At 44.5% G+C, this 19159-nt stretch overlaps 1 protein-coding gene across 9 annotated transcripts in view; it reads right to left on the reverse strand.

The window, feature by feature from the left end:
• Nucleotides 1-19159, reverse strand: part of TMEM40 (transmembrane protein 40) — a 79947-nt gene that overhangs the window by 11768 nt on the left and 49020 nt on the right. For 7 of the 9 annotated variants that reach the window (XM_019433617.2, XM_019433616.2, XM_019433614.2 and 4 more), the window contains 8 exons: nucleotides 18180-18233; nucleotides 15715-15750; nucleotides 15316-15348; nucleotides 14879-14926; nucleotides 11372-11443; nucleotides 11209-11283; nucleotides 10648-10710; nucleotides 8258-8908 (listed from right to left, as the gene is read on the reverse strand). In XM_019433617.2, the coding sequence (XP_019289162.1) occupies nucleotides 8853-8908; nucleotides 10648-10710; nucleotides 11209-11283; nucleotides 11372-11443; nucleotides 14879-14926; nucleotides 15316-15348; nucleotides 15715-15750; nucleotides 18180-18233 (437 nt within the window). In that variant the 3' untranslated portion in view covers nucleotides 8258-8852. Of the gene's footprint in view, nucleotides 1-8257; nucleotides 8909-9702; nucleotides 9863-10647; nucleotides 10711-11208; nucleotides 11284-11371; nucleotides 11444-14878; nucleotides 14927-15315; nucleotides 15349-15714; nucleotides 15751-18179; nucleotides 18234-19159 lie in introns of those variants that run through there. The other 2 variants (XM_019433613.2, XM_019433612.2) reach the window with 2 other exon arrangements.

The raw sequence follows: 19159 nt of genomic DNA on the forward strand, positions 1-19159 counted from the left end.
GACCTCCCCCTAGATCTCCAGACTCACAGACTCAACCACCCACATTTTTTACCTGGATGTCTGTCAGCATCTCAACCTTGACAGGCTACAGTATGAACCTTGTTCTTCCCAACATTCCATCTCCCCATTCCCAGCCCAGCCTGTCTGGTCTCAGTGGATGGCAACTAGATCCGAGCCACCATCATCTCTTGCCTCCTGTTATCTCATATCGGTGGAGTCATACAACGCTTGGCCTTTTATGACTGGTTTATTTCATTTAGCATTATGTCTTTAAGGCTCATCCATGTTGTACATGTATCAGAACTTCCTTCCTTTTTATGGCTGAATAATATCCCATTGTATGGATGGAGCACATTCGTCTATCCAGTCTTTCCTCAGTGGATGGACACTTGGGCTGCTTCCATGTTTTAGCCATAGTGAATAATCCTGATATGAATATTGGTGCACAAGTACCTGTTTGAATTCCTGTTTTTACTTCTTTTGAGTACATGTCTAGGACTAGAATTGCTGGATTCTGTATTTAACTTTTTGAGAAACTATGAAACTGTTTTCCACGGTGGCTACATCATTTTATGTTCTGACCAGCAATGCCCAAGGAAGGTCTGGGAGATGGTCCAGCCCCACATCCTCACCAACACTTGTTATTTTACGTTTTTTTTTAATTTTTAAAAATGTTTATTTATTTCTGAGAGAGAGACAGTCAGAGCATGAGTGGGGGAGGAGCAGAGAGAGAGGGAGACACAGAACCCAAAGCAGGCTCCAGGCTCTGAGCTGTCAGCACAGAGCCCAACGCGGGGCTGGAACTCACAGACTGCGAGATCGTGACCTGAGCTGAAGTTGGACGCTTAACTGACTGAGCCACCCAGGCGCCCCAAATTGTGTTTAAAAAAAAAAAAAAGAAAATATCACATTAGTCCAAAGGACTCACTTTATAGAAAAGGAGGTGTAGGGGGTGCCTGAGTGGCTCAGTTGGTTAAACGTCTGACTGAGCCACCCAGGCGCCCCAATAATGATATTTTAATAAATGACCAGTTTTTCAGAGACATGCGAGCCCCGACGCGGGGCTCGAACTTGTGAACTGTGAGATCATGACCTGAGCCGAAGTCAGACGCCCGACCGATTGAGCCACCCAGGTGCCCCTATTTTGTTTTGTTTTTTAATGTAATAGGCATTCTAATGGGTGTGAAGTGATACCTCATTGTGGTTTTGATTTTCAACTCCATAATGACTAAAGATATTGAGCACCTTTTCACGGGCTCACTGGCCATTTGTACACATCTTCTTCGGAGAAATGTCTATTTAATTCCTTTGCCTTTTCCCCCTCCATTGTTGAATTGGGCTTTTGCTCTTGTTGAATTGCAGGCGTTCTTTATATATTCTGGGTATATTGGATATGTGATTTGTAAAGACTTTCTCTCATTCAGTGGGTTGTCTTTCCACTCTCTTGTTAGTGTCCTTTGATGCACAAAAGGGTGTAGGTTTATTCTTCAGAGGAAACTGTAGTGGCAAAAGACACCAGGGGAGCAAGTTGCAAAAATTAACTACAACCATCTACCAAGTGGCCCAAACCAGAGCACCAGGATCATCCCAGATTCTCCTTTTTCCTTCACTTCATTTGTTCATTCATTCATTCACTCACTCACTCATTCATTTATTGGACAAACTCAGAGTCTAGTGGGGGAAACAAAGATGGACATAGACAGTTCTCATGCTCGGTGTCAAGAGCTTGAACCCTGAGGAAAACCCAGGGGGCTAAGGGTGGGTGCACACACTTGAAGACATTCTGTGGTTTAGACCTTTAAGATGTCTTCAAATTCACCCTTTGTCTCTGTTCCTGTGGCTACCGGTATCCCTTGCTTCTAGTTTCACCCCGTTAGTCTGGGCCCTCTGGGATACTAGTGCCAGGATGGGATAAACTATGGAAGGATTTTATTAGGTGAAGCATCTGTGCAAGAGAAAAGTGGGAGTGGAAGGCTGGGAGAGCTGTCAGGCTGTGATGTCCATCTAGCCCAGGTGAAGAAGACAGGGAAGGAAGGTTGGATGGAAGGGTCTAGTATGGCAGGTTGTCTGAGGAAGGTCTGGCAGATGTCAGGCAGTCCTGTGTCTCCCAGGAATGGGCCTGCCTTAGTATTCCCCTTGTGTTGTCATTGGCTGGGAGCATCCCATGGGAAGCATGGCCTTGATGCAAAGAAGGAGCAGAACAGCCCTTGTCAGTTACAATCCTTGGAGTTCAAGGTCTATGAGGCTCATTTTTTTTTTTCTTTCTTTCTTTCTTTCTTTCTTTCTTTCTTTCTTTCTTTCTTTCTTCTAAATAAGTTTATTTATTTTAAGACACACACACACACACACACACACACACACGGCGTGGGTGGGGAAGGGGCAGAGAGAGAGGGTGAGAGAGTGAATCCCAAGCAGGCTCCACAAAGTCAGTACAGAACCCTCCATCAGGCTCACACCCAGAAACTGTGAGATCATGCCCCAAGCCGAAATCAAAAGTCAGATGCTTAACCGGCTGAGTCACCCAGGGGCCCTGTGAAGCTCACTTTCTTGAACTCCACAACCCGCACAGTGGTGCCAGAGTGATCTTTCTAAAATGCAATCTCACTGTGCCATTCCTCAGCTCAAACCTTCCATGGCTTCTCAGTGTCCTTGGGCTAAATCCTTATCCTGGCTCTCAAAGTCCTGCTGGGAGAAAAGGGACAATTTACTTTATGTGCTCTGTTGTCCCGCTAATCCTCACTCTTATGTGTAGTCTATGTGCCTCAAGCACACTGGACCGACTACCTGTTTCTTCAGAGACATGTACCCTCTTTAATTCCCCTATGCCCTTGCCCACACTCTGCCCTCTGCCTGGAAGGCCCTTCCCTACATCTCTCCCATCAAAGCCTAGCTCAGTGTCAAGTGCTTTCCCCAGCTTCCCAAGTTCAGTGAGCAGCATCCCTGGCTCTATCTCTGGTCCAGGCCCACGTCCTCTGGAGTAGACGGAGGATTCCTGTGGTTGTGTCAGAAGAAATGGACAAACAACTACCACAGTCCTCTCCGGCTTCTCTCCTATCTTCCCAGAGCAAGCTGGCTTGTAATGGCCTCAAAATATCCTCATAACTCCATGTTCTCTCCAGTGGTTACAACAGAAATGCACCGCACAGAATCCAGGGCAACAGAGATCGAATTCCACCCTGATCCAAGTGCTTTCTCCCTCCCTCCTCCGCTTGCAATCCTGCCTTCCTGGGCTTAGGGTTTAGTGCTTTATTTTTAGACCACACATTGCACTGGGAAACTGCTTGACGCCTGAGGTGTAATCAGACCCTGGCCTGGCCCTGGCCTGGAGCTCTAGCTGAGCAGAGGGGCAATGAGAATGTCCAAAAGCTGTGCTGGGGGCTGGGGTCCCTGGGGCAGGGCAACACTCTAGGGCAGACAGAGCACCCCCCCCCCAAGATCCAGAGAGTGGGGGGGCTTTCTCCCAGGGCATGACCCACCTGAGCCCCTCCTTTGACACCTGGGGCCAGAGAGGCCAAGATTACCAGCAGCAGAACTAGAACTGAACTCATGTCCCCAACTGCACTGTGGGGACAAATTGGAAAGCAGAGCAGAAATGATTGTATCCTTGTTCTTGCTCTGGTCCCACTCTGTGTGCACCTCCAGCTTAACACTATGGAGAGTCCCCCCAACGCAGATGGCCTGCAGGCCAGATCCAGCTTTGTTTGGCCACAAATAATTTGAATTTAAAAAAATTGTGGTAAAATACACGTAACATAAAATTTACATCTTAACCATTTTTAAGTGTACACATTCAGTGACATCAAGTACTTTTTGCATTGTTGTGCAAACATCACCACCAACCATTCCAGAACTTTTTCGTCATTCCCAAGTGACACTGTACCCATCAAACATGAACTTTCCATTCCCAACTCCCCCCACCCAGCCAGCCCCTGACTCTGGCCTTTCTACTTTCTGTCCCTATAAATCTGACTACTCTAGGGACCTCATATAAGTGGAATCATACAATATTTTGTCCTTTTATGACTGGTTTATTTCACTTAGCGTAATGCCCTCCAGGTTCATCCATGTCATAGCACGTGTCAGAATTTCCTTCCGTTTTAAGGCTGAAGAATATTCCATTTATGGAGAGACCACATTTTGTTCATTCATTCATCCACTGATGGACACTTGGGTTGCTTTTACCTTTTAGAATTGTGAATAATGCTATGAACAGAACACGCAAATATCTCTTTGAATCCCTGCTTTCAATCCGTTGAGGTGTGTGCCCAGAAGTGGATTGCTGGATTGCATGGTAATTCTACTTTTAATTTTTTTAAAGAAATACTGACATTTATTTTTTATTATTTTTTTAATCTTTATTTATTTTTGAGAGAGAGAGAGACAGACTGCGAGCGGGGGAAGAACAGAGAGAGAGGGAGACACAGAATCCGAAGTGGGCTCCAGGCTCTGAGCTGTCAGCACAGAGTCCGATGCGGGGCTTGAACTCATGAACCATGAGATTATGACCTGAGCTGAAGTTGGATGCCCAACTGACTGAGCCACCCAGGCGCCCCTACTTTTAATTTTTTTGAGGAGCCATTTTCCACAGTAGAATTTGAAATTTAAAAAAATTAGTTGCCAACAAAAAACATCTGGCTTCTGTTCAGAGATTGGAGGTCAGACATCACTGGTCCTGAACTAGCCTCATCAGGCCTCCTGAGGGACACCAGCCCTACCAGGCAGTGCCCCTTCCTCAGAGGTCTGGGACACAGCTCTGTGGGGCCCTCTCCTGAGCTTCTTGGTTGTAAATCTCAAACCTGTTTCTTTTGTTCTCCAGTCCTAGGCGTTACCTATTTCTCTCTCTTAGGCTCTGTGATACCTCAGTGACCCCCTTTGCCTTTTCAACCCACCTGTGCCTGTTTAACATATCCCCTATATTAGATCTCTCTATTGAAACACCTGGTGTGGTTCCATTTTCCTGACTGGCTCTGGCTGGTACCACTTAGCTGCTATTCCTGCCTGGGTGAAGCTGGACAGCAGCTGACCCCTTTGGTCAGGTATCAGCTTTCCTGGTTGCCTCACCCCAATTTCCCATTTTTCTACATCTGGCTGACTTGGCCTGCCTGACTTAAGAGATCTGATGTAGGCCCTGCTCTGATCAATGACCTTCCAATAACATGTTCTTATTGAGAACCTACTCTGTGCCAGAGACTGTGTAGAAGACTTTATGCATCAACGATACTTGAATAATAAAAACAGAAGCAAAAACAAATAAACAAACAAAGGATTGCCTTCAAATAAAATAATATAAACCTGAAAAACCTCCAATTATAAGGTGTTTCTTTTTTTAAGTTTATTTATTTATTTTGAGAGAGAGCAAGAGCAGGGGAGAGACAAAATCCCAAGCAGGCTCAGCCCTGTCAGCAAGGAACCTGACGTGGGGCTTGAACTCACAAACCATAAGATCAAGACCTGAGCCAAGATCAAGAGTTGTTGTTTTTTTTTTAATTAAAACACATTTTTAAGTTTATTTTAGTTTTGAGAGAGAAACAGAGAGAGAGCAGGGGAGGGGAAGAGAGGGGGACAGAGGATCTGAAGCAGACTCTGTGCTGTCAGCAGCAAGCCTGATGTGGGGCTCGAACTCATGAACTGTGAGATCATGACCTGAGCTGAAGCCAGATGCTTAACCAAATGAGCCACCCTGGCGATCCGAGAGTTGGGTTTTAATAAAACGTTATGATTTTTAAAAATCATGGGGTTTTAATAAAGTAATTATTATAATATATGAGACATAAAACTAGGCAACTAATAAAAATCCTTTATGGATGATTTTTTTAAAGTTTTATTTATTTAAGTAATCTCTACACCCAACGTGGGGCTCAAACTCATGACCCCAAAATCAAGAGTCACATGATCTTCCAACTGAGCCTGCCAAGCACCCCATGGATGATTCTTTAAAAAAAAAAAAAAAGATCTTATGCAATTATCTCATGTAGTCTTTGCCACAACACCATGAGGTGGGCACTGCCGTGATCCTCATTTTACAGTTGAGGACACTGAGGCCAGGACAGAGAAGGTCTTGACCAAAATCACAGCCAGGCAGTGCCAGAGCCAGCCACAAAGACCCAACCTTCTCATAAAATGAGGCTATAACCACACCATCCTCAAGTCAGTAAGTTCATATTTCTATCACGAAAAGTTGTGTCCTATTTGTACATTTGATTAATACCTGACTTGTACATTGTAGACTCTCTTTAGAAGCAAGTTGTACACAAATGCCTGAAATCAAAACCTCACAAACCATTTTTCATTCTCCTCATCTCTTAAATGGAAATCCTGGGGGTGCTTTGGTGGCTCAGTTGGTTAAGCATCTGACTTCAGCTCAGGTCATGATCTCGTGGTTCGTGGGTTCGAGCCCTGTGTCAGGCTCTGTGCTGACAGCTCAGAGCCTGGAGCCTGCTTTGGATTCTGTTCCTCCCTCTCTCTCTGCCCCTCTCCCACTCCCACTCTGTCTCTCTCTCAAAAATAAATGTTAAAAAAAATTTTTTTAATAAAAAAAAAAAATAAAATGGAGACGCTACCTCATGGGGTTTCCAAGAAGATTAAATGATGTGATATACATGAAGTACATAGCTCCATACTCAGCAGGTAAGAAGTGCTGAACAGATAGTAGCTATTGATATTATTACCTAGATACAGAGGGATTATCATGCAAAGCATGAAAAGCACAGTGGCTGGAAAAGATACATATGGAAATATCTTTATTATATAATGGAAAAATCCTTATTATAAGTGCAAGAGAAAAGGGCCCAAAGTAAAAATAAATTACTCGTGCACTAAAGGCTCATGGGAAACACACCCAAACATCAACCATGGTTGATTTTGGGCGCTGAGATTTGGGGTAATGTTTTTTTTTCTAATATAAATGTTAAAGAGGTAATAAATCACTAAAAAAGAAGCACCAGGCTTTTAAAATTTATCTACAGATTCAATTGCGACCCTATTAGAATTCCTACTGGCTTCTTTGCAGAACTGGACAAGCTGCTCCTAAAACTTGCATGGATCCAGGACAACCAAACAGCCTTGAAAAAGAGGAATAAAGGGGGAAAACTATGTCATGGGTGTCCATGTCAGGGTCAGGCTCAGAGCTGAGTGTCGAGAGACAACACAGTTGTGACTATCAAGAACATTCCCAGGGGCGCCTGCGTGGCTCAGTTGGTTAAGCATCCAACTTCAGCTAGTGAGTTTGAGCCCCGCGTCGGGCTCTGCTGACAGCTCGGAGCCTGGAGCCTGCTATGGATTCTGTGTCTCCTTCTCTCTCTCTGTCCCTCCCCTGCTCATGCTCTGTCTGTCTGTCTCTCTCTCGAAAATAAGTAAACATTAAAACAAATTTTTTTAAAAGAACATTCCCTACCCGTAGGTCACTATTCTTCTGAAATAATGCCTTAAGCTTCATTGAGAGAGGTGTCTTAGAACACGAGTAGAAAAAAAAGGATGTACAAGTCCTCAGGAATTTAATTCTCTAGTTTCATGGTTTCCCAAAGAAGATTTTTTTTTACCAAACCACAGTGATTTGAGGAAAAAGGGCATTTTCATACAGTACCATTTTCATAAAGCTCCATTTATTCATTTAAAACCTTATTTTGCTTCTGATGATAATTTCCCTGCTTTTTTGGTGTAAAACTATTGTTTCTTTCACAAAATGATGCTGAAAGTTGATGTTTTTTGTTGTTTTTATTGTCCTCAGTTATCAAGGGAGAGTTGGCAGCCCTCTTCCCACTTTTTATTTTATTTAATTATTTTTTTAAGATTTTCTTTTTTTTTTTTTTAATGTTTTTATTTATTTTTGAGACAGAGAGAGACAGAGCATGAGCAGGGGAGGGGCAAAGAGAGAGGGAGACACAGAAACTGAAGCAGACTCCAGGCTCTGAGCTGTCAACACAGAGCCCAACACGGGGCTTGAACTCACAGACTGTGAGATCATGACCTGAGCGAAGTCAGACGCTTAACCGACGGAGCCACCCAGGCGCCCCAGATTTTCTTCTTTTTAAAGATTGTTTTTAATGTTTATTTTTGAGAGAGAGAGAGAGAGGGAGAGAGAGAGATAGGGAGAGAGAGATGGGGGGAGACAGCAAGTGGGGGAGAGGCAGTGAGAGAAGAGGACAGAGGATCCAAAATGGGCTCTGTGCTGACAGCAGAGAGCCGGATGCAGGGCTCAAATTCATGAACCATGAGATCGTGACCTGAGCCGAAATTAAGAGTCACACATTTAACCGACTGATCCACCCAGGCACCCCTAAAGGTTTTATTTCTAAGTAATCTCTACACCCAACACAGGGTTAGAACTCACAACCCTGAGATCAAGAGTCCCACACTCCCCGGACTGAGCCAGCCAGGCGCCCCCCTCCTGTCACTTTGTAAAAAATATTCTCTAACTTTGAGAAATCCCAAAGTTTGGGAAACACTGGGAAAAACTGCAGCAGCCTCAGGGCTGCTGTGCCTGGGATGGGGGCCGAGACTAGCCACACTTTGTAAGGAAGCTCAGAGTAAGGAGAACACAGGCTTGGGTTCAAATCACGGCTCCGCCACTTACTGTAGGAACTCGAACAAGTTACTAAACCTCTTTGAGTTTCTGTTTCGCCATCTGCAAAATGAGGATGATTGACACCTCTCAAAGCTGCTATGAGAATTAAACCAGATAACATATGTGACTGTACCTGGACCATCAAAAACACTTGAGAAAATATCCTCCAAGAGTCTGTGAGCTCAGTGAAGGTCCCACTTTCCTCTTCTGCAAGTTGAAGAGTTCTCATTTCTTCGGTCGTTCTTTATTTTCTCACTCTGGTTTCTTCTGGGTGTTCTCTAGCTTGTCACTATTGCTCTTGACATGCGAATCCAGATCTGAATACATGCTGTTGGTGTGGACTAGCTGTGTAAAGTAGGATCTACTGTCACCTCCTTCAATCTAGACTCTGTACCTCCATTTACGAAACCCAAGTTTGCAACAGATTTTTGTGTATGTGTGCTCCTATTTTACTGCTTTGGTATTTGTTGGGCTTAGAGTACCTAACAGCCCCAGATCTTTTCATAGCAATGTTTGTAAAACCCTGTTTCTGAACTTGTGCCATCAAGGGACTTTACATTTATTCCCTTTTACAAAACCTTATCCAGTAGACAAGGTGCCCTCCCCAACTAGATGGGGTCAAAGGAGACTCCCAGTGTGTTCTCATGCTCAAGAAACCTGAAGGAACATTTAGCTGATTCTTTTTAGTCCAGGGAAGAAAATGTTTATTTGAATCTTGATGGAATCCAAGGCAGCGGGGCTGGTGCTAGGTGATGGGGCTGAGACAAGGTGCTGTGGCTTTAGTCCCCAACATCTCACCTGTATCAGGTTCACCTGGGGGCCTGGCATGATGGTTCCCTGCCTTATGTCAGTGGGCTGTCTGTCTTTCCTCGTTGATTCAAAAGATGAAGAGCCCACCTGGATGCCCTAGAGACTCTAGAGAAATCTGAAGCCCACACAGATTATAGCTTGTAGGGCCCAGGGGTCTCCTACTGTCTCCTGAGAGCAGTGACATCCTAGAATCCTCCTGCTTGATCCAGGTAACTTGGAGGAGATAGGCCTGGCACCTTCCCTCTGCATGTCATCCTGGCAGCTGGACTGCATGCCAGTGCTGCCCGAATGATACTTAGGCCTGGGCCGGTGCCAACGTTCAGACTACATGGAAGGAAAAGAGCTCTCTTTATTGCTCTAGCCTAGCCCGCCCGCGTGTCTCCCAGAACGTGGCTCTGTCCTTGTGCACTCGGGAGATGCAGTGGCCATCATGGTGGGGCTCAGCCTGGCTGTCGGCCCTGCCTCAGCCTCAGTCGGTCTTCCTGAACCCTGGAAAGCAAAGCCCGCAGGATAGCCTGGGATTCTGAAGGCGGCAAGGCCTCATTTCTACCATCACCCCCAGATGCCCAAATATCTCTCACAGTTGGGATAATGCAGTCACCCTAGAAGGCACAGGTTTCCAGGAATTAAATGGGTTACAGGAGACAGATATCCCCGGTGCAGAGACACACAGCCCCCTGGTCTCTCAGTTTTAAGATGTGAAGGTAAGCAAAGAGCTGCTTGTCAGAAAGAAAGAAAGAAAGAAAGAAAGAAAGAAAGAAAGAAAGAAAGAAAGAAAAAAAAAAAGGGGGATCTCCTTTAACCCAGCCCAGCCACACTAGCTGTGTGATCTCGCCAAGTCACTCTACCTCTCTGGGCCTCAGGTTCCTCATCAGTCAAGTGCAACATGACTGAAGTACGCCCAGTAGGCAAATAACATCATGGTGAAGATAGTGTTTGGTTTAGTGTAAAGTTCTCTGAGAAAGGAGAAATGTCCAGATGCCCTTCACTTTTCTACTGTAGTCCACCCTTCAGGTGTTTTGCTTCCATTCCTCCCACAGTTTGCACAACATACTTGCACAGTGGGTATTATTACACCCACGGCCCGGTGGAGGAAACTGAGGCTAAAAGACAATCCTGGGCCCCAGAGCTGGTAGATCGGCAGAGGCAGGACTTGAACCCAGGCCCCTGACTCCAGGCCCTGTGCTGTTGTTTCCTGTATGCTAAGCCTTATTTGCAACCAAAGACCCTGATCCGGAGGAAGGAGGTGAACATATGAAGAATGTAAACATTACCCATCAGCCTAAGCTTCTGAAGGAGGGGGATGAAGCCGTGTAGGACGCTGTGGATCCGGTACACTGCTCACGAACAAAGAGAAAGGAACGTGAGCTTTGTGCCCCAGCAAGGGACGCAGGGTCAGCCCTCACCTACCCTCGGACAAAGGCCTACCCCACACAAACAAGGATTAATGGTGGAATTTCAGGCAGCAGGTTAAGCTTAGATAATAGTACTGGAGTTATTATTATTAAAAACAATGACCTCAAACAGCAATAACAGTGCCAGGAAACTCGGTGGATTCAGTACCCAACTCCATGAACTGCCTTGTTTTCCATATCTGGCTAATTCTGTTTGTTTGCCACTTTAAACTGTTTTTGTTGCATTTTTGTGGAGCTGCCCATTTTTTCCATGAGGTTTTGCCAATGACCTCACATTGACCTTGAAAGTGGTCAGGAAGAAAACACGAGCATAAGGAAATCTTTAAAAAATGTTTAGGTTGTGGCTTTCTGGCCCTTGGCGAGTGTCCGTGGCAGTCCGGCCACCACCCTAAAGAGTCTCTGGGGGCTGGGGGGACTTACCCAGCCCAAAGTAGATGCCAACGGTCTCCAGGGAGGCGAAGGTGAGTAGGCCGACCCCAAGGGACATGAACCAGTCTGCAAGGGCAGCGAGGAAGAGAATGGTCAGCCTGCAGGTCTGGTCCCTCCTATCCCCCCACCCTGTCCCTGTTCCCATGGCCCTCACCTGCGTAATAGTGATAACACACCAGCAAGGTCCCAATGGCAAAGCAGAGCAGGACAAAATGGAAAAACTCATCTGTAAAGGCAGAGGTGGATATTACTATTTGCTTCTTTCTCTCTCTCTTTTTTATAGTTACTAAAAGTATTCTTGTCTCTGCTCCAAAGTGACTTTAGTCAGAGATGCGGCTCCTGACCAGCCGAACTAAAACAGCACCCCAAATCCCACTCCTTTCCAGGCTTTATCTCATTTTATTATTTTTCTAACACCGACACCACTCAACTTGTTATATTTTTATTTCCACACTTATTCTCAAAAAAAAAAACAAAGAAAAAATACAAAATAGATTTATTTTGTCTGTCCTCCGCAGTAGGATGCTGGGGCAGGGATTTTGCTCAGAGAATAAACCACTGCCAGGCATATAGAGCTGCCATACTGTATTTGTCAAATGAGTATTAAATGCGATTGTAAAAAAACGCATTTTTTTACAAAATTTTATAAAATTCCCTCCTTAAAAGCAAGCAGTGATTGTGAAAGCCTTTCCAGGCATATATATACCTATTTTAAAAAACAAAACCAGGGAAGTATCACAATACCAGATTTTAAGATATACTACAAAGCTTTAGTAATCAAAACAGTGTGGTATTAGCATAAAAATAGACACATAGATCAGTGGAACAGAACAGAGAGTCCAAAAATAAAGCCATGCTTTTCTGGTCAATTAATCTTCAACAAAGGAGGGAAGAATATGCAATGGAAAAAAGACGGTCTCTTTAACAAATGGTGTTGGGGAAACTGTACAGCAAAGGAATAAAACTGGATCACTTTCTTACATTATACACAAAAGTAAATTCAAAATTGATTAAAGACCTAAATGTGAGACAGGAAACCATAAAATCCCCAGAAGAAAACATAGACAGTAATTTCTTTGACATCGGCCATAGCAGCTTCTTTAGAGATAGGTCTCCTGAGGCAAGAGACCCAAAGGCAAAATTAAACAAATGAGGTTATACCAAAATAAAAACTTCTGCACAGTGAAGGAAACCATCAACAAAACAAAAAGGCAACATAGTGAATGGGAGAAGATATTTGCAAATGACATATCTGATAAGGGGTTGGTATCCAAAATATACAAAGGACTCACACAACTCAACACCGACAACAATCGTCTTCATTATCATCATCGTCATCATTATCATTATCATCATCATCCAGTTAAAAAATGGATAGAAGACATGAACAGACATTTTTCTGAAGAAAACATCCAAATAGCCAACAGACACCATGAAAGGATGCTCAATATCACTAATCGTCAGGGAAATGCAAATGAAAACCACAATGAGATTTCACTTTACACCTGTCAGAATAGCTAAAGTAAAAGACACAAGAAATAAAAAGTGTTGGCGAAGATGTGGAGAAAAAGGAACCCTCGTGTAGTGCTGGTGGGAATGCAAACTGGTGCAGCCTCTGTAGAAAACCAATGCGGGGTTTCTTAAAAAAATTAAAAATAGAATTACCATACCATCCAGTAATTCCACTACTGGGTATTTACTCAAAGAAAAAGAAAACACTAATTCAAATAGATATATGCACCCTGATGTTTATAGCAGCATTGCCTACAATAGCCAAATTATAGAAGCAGCCCAAGTATCCATTGAGAGTTGAGTGGATATGCGTGTTACTCAGCCAAGGACCTGAATGGACTTAGAGGGAATGATGCTAGGTGAAATAAGTCAGTCAGAGAAAGACAAATACCATACGATTTCACTCATATGTGGAATTTAAGGAACAAAACAAACATATGAACAAAGAAAAAAGAGAGACAAACAAAAAAACAGACCCTTAAATACAGAGGACAAACTGATGGTTACTAGAGGGCAGGTGGGGGGGGGGGGGGGCAGGGGATAAGTAAAATACATGAAGGAGATTGAGAGCACACTTATCGTGATGAGCAACGAGAAATGTATAGAATTGTTGAATCATTATATTGTACATCCGAAACTAATACAACACCGTGTATTAACTATACTTGAATTTTTAAAAAAGCAGGACCAATTTGTATACCTGCTGCTCTATCATTTGCTTTCTTCATCTCATGGATAGATTAGGACCATCTTTCCATCTTAGAACATAATAGATCTGCCCTGTTCTTTTTGACGGCTGCACAGTGTTCCATGGTATAAACTTAACCCAATTTAGTTAACTGGTCCCTCATTGATAAACCTAGAAGTGTTTTTTGCTGTTACCACTGATGCTGCACAAACATCACTACACATGAATCTGTGCACGTGTTTCTGTGGGCCCGATGCCCAGAAGTGAAATTGCAGGCTTGGAGGGTTCTCCTAGCTAACACAGATGTGGAGAGGAGCCAAGACTAGGGTCTGGGCCTTGGGCAGGTGTTCAGGTGTGCTCTGGAGTGAGGTCTCCCTGCGCTTTGCCAGGCACTGGGGAGAGAACACAGGGCCTTGGACTCGGTCAAGGGGCCGTGATGAGAGGAGGCTCTGCTGTCTGTGTCCGAAGGACAATGACAATGACAGGTGGCATTAAAGACACAGGGGTTCCAAACTAAGACCATGCTCTAGGAAGGAGAGCGGAAAGGGGAATCACCTTCTTGCTTTCGGGTATAATGCCTGTCCCACACTTTGGGAATCTCAGTGTTATTCCTGTGAGGCACATTTCATAGCCCAGGAAAGTTCTAAAGCCCTGGTTCCTTTAGCTGGACAGAGACAGAGTCAGGGGCTCACACCCAGGTGTCCTACGCCCTAAAGGTGGCCTTTTGATACAACCCTAAATGTTTCAAGGACAACTTCCATTTGTTTAATCAAACACGTTGGTCTCACATCCCTTTCTCATCCTTCTCCCTAAAGCCCTCGCAGATTCCAGGCTTAGAGCAAAGGAATTCCTTCCAGTTCTTATCACTCCTTCTCTAGAGTCTAGGCTAATCTAACCTCAGGGCTTCCTTGCCCCCTCTAGTTCCCTATCATGACCAGAGGCCTGGGGGGCATCTATCATCCCCTTGACTCCGTGTATAGCAGCAAGAGCACAGGACCAGGGTTCAAGTCTAGGTCGTGCTACTGGCTAGCTGAAAGCCCACACGCCATCCTTGAGTCTTAGCTTCCACATCTGCACAATGGGAGTCATTATACCACCTTCTTGCCATGATTCTAAGCTGAGGTGTTTGCAAACACCACACATGACAGAGGTGGGCTGTGATCGCCCACCTCTTTTTCTAGGCCACCAGTGGACTTTCTAACCACAGAAATCTGGACCAGACAGACAGGTAGAAATAGCTTTGGGACACGAAATTCCTTACCATCTTTTTTTTTTTTTTTTAATTTATTTTGAGGGGGAGGAGGGGCAAAGAGAGAGGAAGAGAGAGAATTCCAAGCAAGCTCTGTACTGTCAGCACAAAGCACAACGCAGGGCTCAGTCTCACGAACCATGAGATTATGACCTAAGCCGAGATCAAGATTCAGATGCCCAACTGACTGAGCCACCCAGGCACCCACTTACCATCTTTCTTTATATTCAGTCTTCTTAACTGAGAGGCTTCCACTTCTCCTTAGGAACAAGAGAGAGATGAGTGTTTACTTTGAAGAGGGGTGCCAGGTGGGGTTTTCTCTTCTCTGCCTCACTCAGACCAGCTCTCCTGGGTTCCTCTTCCTGGGTCAGAGGGCACTCACCACAGGGCCAATCAGGGCAAAGCTGTGAAGGTGGAGTGTGTCTGTCCTTGGGACCCCCACTGACCCCTTCCTCTCTACCCAACCTGAGTCTACATTCTGTTTCCTTTCTCCTGAGCTTGGAGAGCCCTTCCCAGAATCAAGGTGACACTCTGGCTGGTGATGTAGTCCCTGCTTGACTGACCCACCCTCTCAGGCTGTCTGGTCCTGCCCTAACCCCCCCGGAATGGAGGCCACCTCCCCCTCTCCTCTTGGAGTTTGTGTATTTACCACTTGCTGGGTCAGAGCCTCTCCTTCGGAGTCCTGGAAATCAGAAATACAACATTAATGCCAGACTAGCTTGGGCCCTTAACAGGTGCCTCCACCCTAGCAGAGGAAGTAGGTCACCTCTGAAAATCCCAAGTCAAATTCTCCAGCCCCCAAGGGATCTTTCTATCTATTGATTGCTGACTGAAATCCCCTTGCCTCTTGCCTAAAGCCCCTTTCTAATCTGCACTGGGCCCCTGCCTGACTGAGCCCAGGTCAGAGCCCCAGGTCTGCAAGTGGATTTGGAGTCCCCAACTCACACCCACGAACCCTGATAGCAGCTGGCTCTCTCAGGGGAAACAAAACGCCCAGACCTGTTCGTCATCAGCACTGACAACCCCTATCCCTTAACTGGACACTCACCTGATTCTCCAGAGGGCACCACCTCTCCGGGGACACCTACACAGAAGGAAAATCAGCGATCACATATCCATTATCCTCTGGGTGGGGAGTAGTTATACTGTGGGACAGATGGATCTCATTCAGAGACTTTCCATTTGATCTGAGTGGGCCAAGAGGTGACTGGAGCAGGCTGGAGGGCTATTCCATCTCGAGGGGCAACCACTACCCACCAGCCACCAAAAGCCACTGTAGAAAGGCCTGTCCAGTGTTACAGGCCATCCAATTTCCCACAAGAGGCCAGAAATCCAGGTTTTACATCAACTTTTTTTTTTTAATTTATTTTAATAGAGAGAGAGAGAGAGCACACACTGGAGGTGCAAAGAGAGAGAATCCCAAGCAGGCTCCACACTGTCAGCACAGAGCCCGATGCAGGGCTGGAATGAACTCACGAACCATGAGATCATGACATGAGCCGAAACCAAGAGACAGACGCTCAACCGGCTGAGCCACCCAGGTGCCCCTACATTAACTTCTTGATTATAGAAAAGGTGGGCACCTCTTGTATTCCACTGAACCAAAGACATCATTTGTGAGAAATGACATTATTTTCTATATTACTATGTAAGGAAAACCACTGCCAATTTTAATTGTAAGTTGCCAGCAATTTTCAGATGCATCCTGACCTTAGAGATACCTAAATGTGAAAAAGTAGGAGTTGTACAATTGATGAAATGTAATAATAATAATAATAATAATAATAACACTCCTTGAGCTAGATAAAACACATCTGCACACATGTGGGCATCAGTTTGCAACCTCTGCCTGTTCATGACTACACAGATGTAGATGACGACACCTAGCCATGTGGCCCCAGCCCCACCAGGCCCTGAGTTCATGGGAACCAAGCTGGGCTGCACATTGGTAACTCTGGCCCCACACCCTGCTGAGTGTTGAGCTCCTTGTCTGGGCGGCTGAGGCTGATATGAGCCCTCTGTACTTGTCCTGAGCTGCTGCCTCCCCAATTAATCTGGTTTAGGGTGGCCTACCCACCCCATTCATCCTGATTCTTGGTGCTTTTTCTAGTTCCTGGGGACCTCTCTCCCAGCCTGTCAAATCCTTTCCCTCAAGGGCAGGGAGAACCCCTTGTAGCATCCCCACCCCCCCACCCCCAACAGGTAGTCACCACACCTGTACACTTCCCATTCTTCATTGGGTCAGCCTCAGGACACAAACATCAGAAGACGGCACTCAGCACACAACAATAAACATACTGAACTATTTTTATGCAAATAGGTCTTTATGTTGATATGCAAATAGGAAACATCATCTGCAGGTGACCTGAGGGGTCAGTACTGAGGGTACAGAGAACAGACCGAGAACAGTATGAATTAATGAGACTCTAGGAGTGTAATTTACTTAGAATCTCCTAGGTCTTGGGGGGAAAAAGTAATTCACAAATTCACAAACTGTGGTGATATCTACCTTTCAGTGAATATGAATTACTTTTATGATGAGAAAAAAACATTTTTAAATATATGTAAATGTAACCGTTTCTCTCTCTTTCATTTTACACCCAGTGAAATCATTCCCACAGTACTTGAGTAATTAAAAACATTTTCCTAAACCAAGTAATACTTGGCTTTGTGAAAGAGAAAGAATGAGAGAAAGAAAGGAAGGAAGGAAGGAAGGAAGGAAGGAAGGAAGGAAGGAACAAAGAAAGAAGGAAAGAAACAAAGAGTTCAGGCAAGCAAATAAAACAGTATTAACTATTTACCCGCAATGCTACCACCCAGAGGAAGACACAGGTAATATCTTGATGCAGAAATTAAAATATTCTATTTACCTTTCTTAGAATTATTATCTAACACCTTATTATCAGGTGTTAGGAGACTATGTGGATTAAACAAAGTTAAACAGGCTTTCATTTTCGTATCTGCAGTACGCATTTGTTAGGCTTTTTTGGCAAACTGGCTCATTCCTACAAATTGCACCCATTTCATCAAAGTGCTACCAAGCACTTTGTCTATAACTCCTTGTCTATAATGTCATGTCTATAACTCCTTGCTGTAATAACCACTATGTCTGGAGATGATTATTCCATGAAGTATTTAGAGATCAGATCCTTAATTTTCCCATGCATGTGTACATAGCCCACTACTCCAAGATAGTGCGTGCTAATCATGTTCTATTTCGCTGGTTGGAAAGCTCAGGCCCAGAAAGATTGGCTGACTTATCTAGGTCGCCCTGCAAGTCAAGATTATAGTTCAGAAGAGAATCCGGGGCAGTCTCCCCATGGTAGAAAATGCTTGCCCCCATCCCCATCCGCCAATGTTCTAACCATTCATCTGGCCATATTTCCTATATTTTCCTAGCACTTTTCAGTCCATTGAAACACCCTCATGATCTTGTTTCTGTCCCACAAAGTCCAGAGAGCTCACGTCTCTGTGTAGTTCCCTTTTCTCCAAGGCCACTGGACGATGACTTACCTCCATAGAGCTGAAGCTCATCCTTCAAAAGGTCAGGCTCCTCATGCACAGCACCTGAGTGGAAACATCCATTTATTGAGCACTTATTATGTACTAACACGGAACTTAGATATTTATATTTAACATTTTGTTAGAACCCTGGGGTGACTGAGTGGCTCAGTCAGTTAAACATCCAACTCTTGATTTCCATTCAGGTCATGATCTCACAGTTCATGAGATCCAGCCCTGCCTTGAGCTCTGTGCTGACGGTGTGGGGCCTGATTGGGGTTCTCTCCCTGCCCCTTCCCTGCTTGTGTGCTCTCTCAAAATAAAAAACTAAACTTAACAAAAAATACTTTGTTAGATCCTTATGGAAATCCAATGAAGAAGGTATGAGTATCTCTTCTTCCCCCATTTTATGGGTAAGGGAACTGAGGGTCACAAAGTTAAATTATTCCCTGAAGGTCACATGGCCAGTAAGTGGCAATTCCAGGGTTCAAACCCAGATCTGTAACCAAAACCTGCAATCATAATCACTTTTATCTTCAAAAATAGAGCCCAGAACTCAACTCTAACTTCCTGGGCAGCATTTATTAAACATCTCCCAGGTTCTGTGTGCCAAGTTCTGTACTAGGCATTAATACAGACTCTTCACCTCATGGTCTTTTCTTCCCACAACCCACTTAGGCCAAAATGTATTTAAATTTTTTATTTTTGCAAAAGTTTTCTTCTGGTTGTTAAAATAGAACACGTTCACTGTATAATTTTTATAGCCAAAAAAGTGAAAGCCAAAAATCACCCACAATTTAACCATCCAGAGATATCCAGAGATAACCACTCCTGACACTTTGCTATTTTTCCTTCCAGTCTTATTTATGGCCACGTATGTGTGAATTTTTACAGAGTATATATGAGATCAAACCAGTCATATGATTTAGCATCTTTCTTGGTCACTTCAGAGATGTATGAAGAACAGAACTGTAGCCAGGGAAGGGTGTATT

This window comes from Panthera pardus, unplaced genomic scaffold (genome assembly GCF_024362965.1).
Source record: "Panthera pardus isolate Hobbes unplaced genomic scaffold, ASM2436296v1 HiC_scaffold_8, whole genome shotgun sequence".
NCBI lineage: Eukaryota > Metazoa > Chordata > Mammalia > Carnivora > Felidae > Panthera > Panthera pardus.